We start from the raw sequence: 10,476 nt of genomic DNA, 5'->3' as shown, positions 1-10,476 counted from the left end.
TTATATGTTACATAATCAGACACAATTCTGCTTTCCATACTATCAACACAATTGGACCTATGAATGCGGTTCGTTCTGTTTACAACCGCTCACCAGAAAGAGAAAGAGAGAAGCGGTGGATTCGTTTTGTGAAACTGAAGTATATATGCTGCATCTCCAGAGGTAACAACGCACAACACCTTACAAAATTGAGAAAACAAGCAACCGTGATAAGGACATAATTGTTTATTTTGAGAATGAAGTATTTACTTGTTTGCTTATTTCTAACTCTGTGCAGTCAGAGCCTCTCGCTTAACTGTAGATGGTTGGATCAAAAGTTCAAAGAAACAAATGCAATCTCGTTGGGGCTGTTGCACATCATGGTGAGTACACTGCTATTTTTCCACCATTAGTTTATATTTAACCAACTAAATATATGTTTACAGCACAAAAATGCATGTCCACAATACTAAAACGTATGTCCAATAAAATACTAATCCTTTTCCCATTATAGGGTGGAGATTTTACAGAGGAGATGAGGAACATTCCAGCCTTTCCAGAAGGCTTGTACACACAAACGTCTAATTCAGCAGTGAGTGATACACTGTATAGTCACACACAGAAACAGCTGCATCATGCTGTCTTAATATTGATGTGATCTGTATATCTTAAAATTAAACGTTCGGGCTGCGTTTCCCGAAAGCGTCGTAAGACTAAGTTGATCGTTGAGTCCATCGTACGATGGATCTTAGTTGTAGGCCTACGGGCCGTTTCCCGAAACCATCGTAACTAAAGAGGCACTTGAAAATCGTCGTAGATTAACGAGAGCTCCAGACCAGTCGTAGATCGCTAGCACAGAGACTCAGTGAAGACACACGTCGGCCGACCATGAAAACTACATTAAACTCATGTTGAAAGTTACTTCCGATGGAAAATAAGATTATTTTGGTTCTCTATTTACAACAGTTATGATGGAACTGGGATATTTGTTAAGCCATACAAGTTTAAGTGCCGAAAACATATCTAAATCCAGTTTATTGTCAAGTAAATGTAGGTTACACAAAATAATATGATTTGTTGGGTTTGGCGCATGCAATGAAGGTATTTAAAAAACGATGTCAGTCTTATTCAAAATACTATAAAATTGAAAAATGGCTGTTGTAATGTGGAATAGTAACTACAAATGCATTAACGTAACGCTTTTACCAGTACAATAACGCAACAACAGTTGAACATTGAAAATGTTTATTAGAATTATAGGTCTGGTAGTACGCCAAGCCCGGTGGATGAAGAGGCTGGTGGCAGAGCCGAGCCTGATGTTGGGAGATGGTGGCGCCCAGGAAATGGAAAGACTCCACAAGGTCGACTGGGAAGTCACACAGGGTGAAGGGGCCAGGAGGGAGTGAAAACTACTACAAATACAAAAATCATAAAAGCCATTGAAGGTAGTATAAGTCCTGCACCACAGACCTATCCCCTCTGTGGGGGATTGGATGTGGTCTGGGATGTGACAAAGTAATGCAGTTGTGACAGACTGCACAGATCTTGAAACTGAGGCCTTGAGAGCCCATGTCCATCTCCAATAACCTCCAGAAAACCGCCAGTGGCATAGAACCTTAACACTTCCAGTAGTTGGGTTGCAGGGGTCAGTGCAAAGGACCTCCTTGTTAGCCTCTGCAGGTCTGCTTTTATGTGGTTCAGGAGCATCATGATGTCATCTGACATAACTTACACTCATATTGAGTATAATTGATCAACCATCAATTAAAGGAGAGTTGATTATTCATGTCAGAAACAGGGATTCCATGTTGAAGACATGGGGTATTCATTACTTATGTGTTTGTCATTTGTCACAATGTCATTTATGGCCAATATGTGAGAATTATGAGATAGCAAACATGGTCTTGGAAAGCTGTTGGTCTATGCAAGATTGTAGATATAGTCAGCACTAGAAAATAAGACAGTAAATATGTTGGATTGAGATGCTTGTATTTGTACATTGAAGTATTTAGGCTGCTAGCTGGGACATGCCATGTGTGATACCATTTACATACATGGTTTTTAACCTTGTGGTTCAATCAAGTAGTAAATATAGGACTCGTATATATATATTTGCCTATGGAAAGTGTAGTACCAAGAATAGTTAAAAACCAAGGCACAAGTAATTTGAGAAATAGTTGTTTTGTGGGAGTTTGTTCTCCCTGCTCCTGCCCCTCACATGGATCTATAAGGTGAAAAAAACATGTAAGGATTGGACAGGCAACACAGACTATATGATACAATACACAATTCAGCCTTTACTTAATTTAAATAAACATTGTATGCTTAGGGTATAAGGTGACCTAAATTTGACACTACCTTTTTGATTGAGCAGAAGAATAGGCACAGAAATGGAGGGCCTTGTGAACTTCATTTCTTCAAACAAGAGCTTCCTCACCTCAATTTGGAGACAAGCCCACTTAATTTTCAAGAACTCCTATTGGTATTTACCATCCTGTGTCGCTGATTGCAGGGTCCTAACACCGGTGTAAAACTCAGATGCAGCATAGTTTGCACTTTCACCCTATTGTCTTTGCCTTCATGTAGAATCATACAATGTACATTGAAAAGTACTCAAATAAGTAGCCTATAATAAATATTACGTTTTCTATAACGACAGAAAATATTTTTGTGTACCGTAATTCGTAAATATTTTGGTTAACGTTTTAATTTCAAAGTCTTAAAGTTGCGTCAGAAGAATCACATTTCAGTACAATGGACAGCGTCTTGTTAAGTGCAACTCAAGAGACACGTACGATGGTTTTAACGAGCATGTTCGGGAAACGCACGTAAGAAATAACGATGTTGTTATGTTTTGATCATAGAGAACCCTCGTAACAGCGACGATCCATCGTTATCGGGAAACGCTGGACTGTTAATGTTAGTAAAGTTTACTGTTAGAAATAATCTGTTATTATTACTAACATAATTTTACTCATTATGATAAAATCTCACAGGGTGATGATAAGGCTTGGTTTATGCTTCAAGTTCTTGAGGAGATCATGGAGTTGTTCAATGAAGACCTTGACTCCGTTACTTGGGAGGAAATTAGACTGGAACACTTCCTCTCTGTTTTGGATACACAGAAAGAAGGTCTGAAGTCATGTGTAAGTGATACATGGGGAACTAAATTTGTTGAATATGAATAATGATGAACAGGCTTGCTTTTTAAAAAGAAAGAGCAAAAAGAATGCTGAATTGCAATTTGCACTATTGTATCGTTCTCTTTGCACTCTGTATTTTTTAGGTTAGATTGTAAATTATGGCTACTACTTATATTTTATATTCTATTTTGTATTCCCCTTAGTATTAGCAAAGTCCCACCTTAGTATTAGCTAGACTTTGCTCCTTTTGTATAGTTCACATATTTAAATTTCAATATTCCTATATGTTTAATGTATGCACCTCCCTGCCAAAGTAAATTCCTTGCTTGTGCAAACACTCATGGCGAATAAAATCCCTTCTGATTCTGATTCTTCTGAAAGTCTGCATTTGAAGAATAATAGGATAACAATTAATAATCATTTTAATCATCCCCCAGATTGTGACCAGGAAGAAGAAGAGCAAGAAACTGCAAATGTACTTCAAGAGACTGGAAAACCATATCCTGAAAGAGATGGTAATGTCTTAGAACCCTCCAATCTTGTATGTAGAAGTTATGTATTAAATAGCTTTTATTGCAAATGATACTGATATTTCTTTGACTTCTACATTTGCAGGGTTACAGTGCTAAAGCATGGGAGCTGATCAGGAAGGTAGTCAGAAGACACTTGAACAGACTGGATGTCATTTAAAGTCTAAGAAATATTTGATGTTCATATTTATATTAAATTATTATAGCTTATTGATGCAGTGATTCTAGATGGAGGAATACCCCCATACCTGTATGCATGTATTGACATATTTATGACGTTCTATTTATTGTTATTTATTATATTGGAGAGCTGAGACATGTTAAGAGCTGTTAAGAGCATGTTAAGAGCTGTTACATAAAATAATTATGTTAAGAGGCGGATGACAACATTCATGAATACATTTGTATTCAAGTATTTACAGATTACTGCTGTTTCCACCAACTTTATTAATAAAAGCATTTTAGAACAATTACTGATTTAATTATTTGTATACTAAAACAATCACTTAAATTGTTAAAAACCAAATATGTTATACCAGGTGCACCTAAGCAGTCGGGCATATTAAATAGAACACACTGAATCAAATACATCTTTAAACAATCTAAGTTCCAGATAATCAGATTTTGGCATTCAATCACACTGCATGAAACAAAAACCATGACAATGTTTCACATTACAAGCTCAGCAAAATGTAGTTCTGAGAACATCCAGTAACATAACTAGTAAATAGTGAAATATTACACAAACATAATTGTAACTGTGGAAACTGAAATTAGATGGATTTCCATTTTTGCTCTCAATATGCTATGCATTATGATAACACTGTGTTAATATCTGCTATAAAACGTACAGAGAACACATGTAAAAATATGCCTTACATTATAGTAAAATGTCTACTGTGTAGAAACAATTCATGATCACTATGGTACATACAAGTTAGTGATATGCCACCTAGTGGTATTAATTAGAAAGTACAATGTACGCACTGATAAAAAAGCATGCTGTGATATCATGCATATGGCATGAAATCCTCAGAGCAGCATTACCTTTAGAAGGCAAAGCTCAGTAATAAAACACAGCCCTCATGTACAGTAAAGCACAACCCTGAAATAGACTTTGAATCTTTATTACACACATTTTGATCTATCATAACCAGGCATCTGGTGACATTTGATAAATTATAAATTAAATCGCATATTTTAAACATGGAATATGTACTTTGTTTCAATACTCTTTGGCTGTCGTAATACAGCGTTAATACAGGTCAGGCCCAAGCCAGCTTACTCTTGGTCCCAGGCAGCCCCAGCCTGCTCAGGCTGGGCATACGCTGAGATGTCCTCATATACTCCACCACCACAGTGCTCTATCGCCAAGCCCTGTGTGAAGGAAAATGATAAAGTACATTTGGTTATTTTCACCACTATTCACAACCTCTTGAACCCCAACATTACTGTGACACAAAAGCAGATTCAATATTTAGTCATTTTATAAACAGGGTACATTTAAAAAAATCTCCTATTATTTCTAAGATGTGATTTTGAAATATAAAATGTCAATACAATTTACAGTTGTACCTAACTATACATTATTGTGTGTATTTCATTAATGGACTAGCCTGATTAAGGTGAAAGCACTATTGTGACATGATAAACATTTAACAATGTTTTCTATTGTAATTATACATTCAATGAAAATTCCTCCACTGCATTCTCAATAACCAAGTGCATCTTTGCTGAATCATTATAATCTCACTACATGACTCATCTACAAGAGGTGTTTGGGTTTTGATTAACTTAATATATTCATGCAAACAATTAAGACAAACTTGCATTATCCTTTAATTGTTTGGGAACAGCAGAATAAAGTTAAAAGATCACAAGATTGTTCCACTGACAAATACCAAAGTACACGCATTCACGACCCAAATTCCTCAGCCATAGAGAAAGCGATGTGTCTATGTACTGTACAGAATGTAAGAGAGAGACCAGCTGTTGTACAAGCTGTGCTTCCTGTTTGTCACGGCATGCTGCTTGTTCTAAGATAAGACAAACCAAATGTGAAGTAATGCATGCATTGTGGAATAACCTTTGTCAGAATCTAATATTGTACCATCTTACCTAGCATCGTGTACATGATGCATTCATTTCTTGAACAGGTCCTGAAAAAATGTATTGCCCTTGACCCCCTTTAGGTGATCAATGTATGATTATAACTAATTTGTTTGATTTTTTGTTCTTATCAAATCTGTTACATACCTCATATATGTGGTCATGTTCAGGCTCTTCATAAATGGTCTCCTCTTTCCTGAACTGAAAATAAGTAGTTTTCATGAGGTGACAAACACATTTAAGAATACTTTAAGCTACGAAACATATATCGTTTACTAGTACAGTGGGTTGGTCAATAGAAAAGGTTATCAAACATTATTATACAGCACGGATATTGAAGTACAATGTTTCTTACTAAGGTTTGTCTACGTATCAAGGGAGCAACAATGCATAGTGTCAACAGAAAGGCTTGGATCAGGATCAGAGCATCCTTCATGTTGCTCCTATGCACTGCACCGTTAAGATTGTTTGGTCCTAAAAAGAAACAGAGTAAATTCAAGGGTACCATCACCTCAACTTAATCACTCACTCAACTCTGATGTGTCATTAAGCTCTGAGGATGTACATTAGGTAGCACAATGATAAGGATATGTAAAATGACCCCTGACCCATGGTATGAACTAACACTTTATCTAAAGAAGAATAACCAAAATTTAATGGAAGGAACCAATAATCTGGAAATTGATGTAAACACCATGCAGCTCTTACATCTACTATAGCAATCTCTATCATCATTTATAGTAAAAAGATATTCCTTTCATACTTACTAAACACCTGCAACTCTGTCCCTGGGCCCCAGGTATGATTCCTTTTGCAGAAGTACACCCCACTGGCTTCAGTGGTCAAATCTCGAAAGCTGATTGAAGCGTTTTGTGTCATACTCTTTTCCCTCATATGGATTTGCTGCCCCACAGTAACTATTTCTCTTTCCGCAGGGGGTGTATTATATATAGGGGCTTTGTACCATTCCACTTGAGCATTTTGAGTATGGTCTGGATCCACACAGTAAATGATAACACTTCGGCCGGCCTTGACTCCATAGAAACGAGGCTTCTGGTTCAACTGTAGGGCAGTGGTTAGAGCCACTGTATGTGATGACAGTTAATAAGTAGCTAAAGTAAGTTCATCAAAAAATTTAATATAATCTAATGACATTATATGAAACATAACATTCTGTGTAACACGTGTCACTGCACCAAAGTCTAAGAAACCAAAGAAAATAAGAACTAAGAAAACAGAAACCAAAACTAAAGGAGAAAAAAGGATGTTAGAAAAAGCTGAACTTTAAATTCTCTAATGTTACACATTTTTACTTTTATAAAATACAATAAACTTGGTTATAGTAGATTTCTATGTTATGACTGTCATGACTTGTGTCGCGTTACTTCCTCATTTACTAACAGATGTGCAGGAAATAAGTTGGCTTGTGATAAAAATAACATGCAAAACCTTATTGTACAGAAAACTTAAATGTTAAATATTTTAAGAATCATGAACTTAGAACTTAAGTTTTGGTTTAAGAAGCACCTCCGAAAGTATGGAAACATCTCATATTCAATATTCTTATGATGAACAGATAAATACTGAAACTTTCTTTGAAAGCATCTCAATGTATGTCTCATTGTAGGCATCAATGATTCTTACCTGAAAGATTCACCAAACACCAACAGCTAAACTGTGGCCAGTGCATGATGGCTGATAATACCTGATGTTAACTTAAATGTCAGAGATTCTACAAGTCAGAAATTCCTCGGTCTCATGAAGCCTTGATTGTGTAAGTGGGACAAGGATAGCACTAAATTCAGTGGGTGTTGGTTACTGTATAGACCACACCTTTGACGTGTAATATTCAAAATAGAACTTTCTTTTAGCCAATTCTACATATATGAACAACTTAGAACATTCTTTAGCATCTTCTGACCATGGGCATGGGAAACTAACTGTCCCTCTAAAAAAGTTGAACCAAGTTTATTTTCCTTATATGGTGCCACTTCTAACCCTGTACTGTCTAGAGGTGGAAGATAAGCCAGGAAGACTACATATAAACCATATATCTGTGCTTCAGAGGATACAATTGGGTTATACTCAATTGTAATGTTTGTAAGTCAGCTGGTGCAAGCAAGCATGGCACATTTTACTAACAGATACCGTTTGACTAGATGGTCACTGCCCACCCCTTACCTTTTGCTTGGGCAGCCTAACAAACACACGCAGAATAATTTGCAAAGAACATTTTGCACATATTGACACTAGTGGTTGTGTGTAGAGTAGATAGAGTACACAAAACGTAAACAAACTTTAAAATATAGAATTAAATGGAATATAATTGAATATTATATATAATTGTATAGAATGTTATGGACCTTACTCTTCCTGAGTAGGAACACCATTAGCCAATTAATTACTTTCACTTAAAAAATATGACATATACAAACAAGTAAGCAATTGCTTTACCGGACTGCTAATGTTCTGTAGACAACCAGTATATTTAATACACAACTAATCCCAAAGAGGTCACTACAAGGGGAAACAAGATGCAGTTTAATGTGACAATTGGTCATCCGGAGTTCCACGTTTTCTATTTCAAGTCTACAGAACTTTAAGATGTGTTGTGAAAATCCAATATAAGAGGAGTCTGACCATAAAGAACCAACTGAATATGTGAAACAAATCTGGTCAATAAAACAGTACATGCAAAACACTAATTGACGAAATAAATAAATATGAAATGCATTTAAAAAACAAAACGCATAAAACCAAAATGACCAGATCTTGATAGCAACCTGTAGTTAAGACGTATTTTTGTCTTGGGTAAAAATAGAATGTGTGAACAGGAGTGTCATATGTGCTGCCTAAAGAGAACCAGCAGAGGGCCTAATGGAAAACATAATGATGATGTATATTATTTTATTATTAGATGGCGATGCAAACCTTTTTTACGTTTGAAAATCTATATTTATTCTAACAGCATGGTTCAATTTCACAATAATAATACATTTAATTCAGTGGATACAGAAAAAATATCTAAAAAACGTAGCCAAAAGTATGTACAGGCAATGTTGATAGTAAGCATACTGTTAAGACATTGAATATGACTATACTCATTTTATAAATGTAAACAGTGAAATGTATAATTAAATTACTTTTGTTTTAAGTATTGCACAGTGACAAAAACAAGTGGCAAAAAAAAGAGAAAAAAACTTCTCATATACCATTACTGAGGGTCTCGTCTTGTATTTATAACAGAAAGTATGGACTTAACTACAGCATTTTCATAAGACAGTCCCACGGCTAGTAAGTTGTGACAAATGTGTTAAGGGCCACTAGATATGACTAAAGCACACTCAAACGCACACCTCTATTAATCTAATGTTATAGCAATATCTGATAAGTACATTGTAACACAGTACATTGTAATCCATGGAACTTTAACACTTAAACATTTTTTATTTCCACCAATGATGATTTACCTATCCATTACTTCTTTAGTTCCATTTAAAAAGACTAATACACTATGTAGGATACAACGAGAGGACAAACATTCATTCGGGTTTCATTCGATGAAAGTATTTCAGCTTGTCTGCTTAATGAAAGTGAATTCAGAGTGCAAGTTATAGGTAATTACTGATGGCTGTTTTGGACCTCAATGCCATGCCACACAGCTGGTAAGAGGCAAATCAGTAGTAGAGAAAAGTCCCAGCTTTCAAAGATGCGTGCGTTAATTACTTGAACTTGACGTTCCAAAATATCAGTTGACGGAATTATTTCAGGAGGGTTCAGCAGTAAGTCACACTGTACAAATGATGATATTTATTACAGTGCTAAGGGGTCATGAAGCACACTTTACAATGAGTATACATAATGTTAACAAATATAGAAGTTAACATGCATTGAATAATGCTTCATTGAAGTGTTATCATATACATGTAGATAATTTAAAAGGAGGTAAGAGTCCATTCAAATTCAAAAAGAGTAGCAATTGTTATAAAGTGCAGTTAGTAAAAATGATAATAATACAATAGTTGATGCATGTCCAGATTATGTAAAATACCATTTGTTAACTGATGAATTTGAGACAAGCACAGAATAAACATGATTTTGTAATAATAATAATAGCAAGTCAATTTTAGTTAACTGAACATACTAATGTGTAAACATTATACTAAGTATTGATGCCTTTGACAAATATTATTTCTCAAACCCACATTAAACACCCACCCAAGACAAAATTGAGTTAAAAACATTCAATGTTTTACTATGGTTTGAAGATGTCTTATAGTTTTAACAACTGGAGCAAACACCTGACAAGAAATACCACATCTATAAAGGTTAGTTAGACCTGTTGGACATAAAGATGAGACCAGTCTGGATAGTTCTCAAGACAGGGGTGCCTCTGACAACTACACGATAAACTGCTTGAACATGACCTGGGGAGAGGAGAGTTATAAATAGTGCAAAGTAAACTGGGGTCCTTCAGAAAGAACAAAAATACAAGTAAGAGTACAGCTCTGCTTTGTACACAGAGAAGCTCTAACTGTGTTAGCTTGGTTACATTGTACACAGTTTTTCATGGGCATACTGTGTAGTATTGTGCTTCAATAGTATTTAGCATTTTGAAATGGAGTGAAAACCCTCAGTTCAAAACTTAATTTGCATGGACAGCCTACTTAAAAACCTCATAATTTGAAAACTCTATTTAAATAGATTTCTTCATT

At 35.5% G+C, this 10,476-nt stretch overlaps 2 protein-coding genes across 2 annotated transcripts; one reads left to right on the top strand and one right to left on the bottom strand.

Moving 5' to 3' along the window:
- Nucleotides 1-236: 236 nt before the first annotated feature.
- ifnphi4 (interferon phi 4) lies at nucleotides 237-3,869 on the top strand. Its single transcript, XM_084669292.1, has 5 exons — nucleotides 237-362; nucleotides 494-571; nucleotides 2,976-3,125; nucleotides 3,560-3,637; nucleotides 3,738-3,869. The coding sequence occupies exons 1-5, from the start codon at nucleotides 237-239 to the stop codon at nucleotides 3,810-3,812; spliced, it is 507 nt and encodes a 168-aa protein (XP_084525418.1). The 3' UTR covers nucleotides 3,813-3,869.
- Nucleotides 3,870-4,234: 365 nt separating this feature from the next.
- Nucleotides 4,235-10,419, bottom strand: cd79b (CD79b molecule, immunoglobulin-associated beta). The gene is made up of 4 exons (XM_084669291.1): nucleotides 6,529-10,419; nucleotides 6,117-6,235; nucleotides 5,909-5,962; nucleotides 4,235-5,029 (listed from the first exon to the last, which is right to left on the bottom strand). The coding sequence occupies exons 1-4, from the start codon at nucleotides 6,653-6,655 to the stop codon at nucleotides 4,934-4,936; spliced, it is 396 nt and encodes a 131-aa protein (XP_084525417.1). The 5' UTR covers nucleotides 6,656-10,419; the 3' UTR covers nucleotides 4,235-4,933.
- Between the last annotated feature and the right edge of the window lie 57 nt (nucleotides 10,420-10,476).

This window comes from Hypomesus nipponensis, chromosome 13, assembly GCF_054491055.1.
Source record: "Hypomesus nipponensis isolate SF chromosome 13, ASM5449105v1, whole genome shotgun sequence".
NCBI classification, from domain to species: Eukaryota; Metazoa; Chordata; class Actinopteri; order Osmeriformes; family Osmeridae; genus Hypomesus; species Hypomesus nipponensis.
This window is presented reverse-complemented; position numbering and strand designations above follow the sequence as displayed.

Excerpts from the sequence above, each read along its gene's own strand:
- ifnphi4 (XM_084669292.1), top strand. The coding sequence starts at position 237 with ATGAAGTATTTACTTGTTTGCTTATTTCTAACTCTGTGCAGTCAGAGC. Across the intron at positions 3,126-3,559 it reads AAGAAGGTCTGAAGTCATGT|ATTGTGACCAGGAAGAAGAA; the intron begins GTAAGTGATACA and ends ATCATCCCCCAG. Across the intron at positions 3,638-3,737 it reads ACCATATCCTGAAAGAGATG|GGTTACAGTGCTAAAGCATG; the intron begins GTAATGTCTTAG and ends CTACATTTGCAG.
- cd79b (XM_084669291.1), bottom strand. The coding sequence starts at position 6,655 with ATGAGGGAAAAGAGTATGACACAAAACGCTTCAATCAGCTTTCGAGAT. Across the intron at positions 6,236-6,528 it reads GACAGAGTTGCAGGTGTTTA|GACCAAACAATCTTAACGGT; the intron begins GTAAGTATGAAA and ends GTTTCTTTTTAG. Across the intron at positions 5,963-6,116 it reads TGATACGTAGACAAACCTTA|TTCAGGAAAGAGGAGACCAT; the intron begins GTAAGAAACATT and ends ACTTATTTTCAG.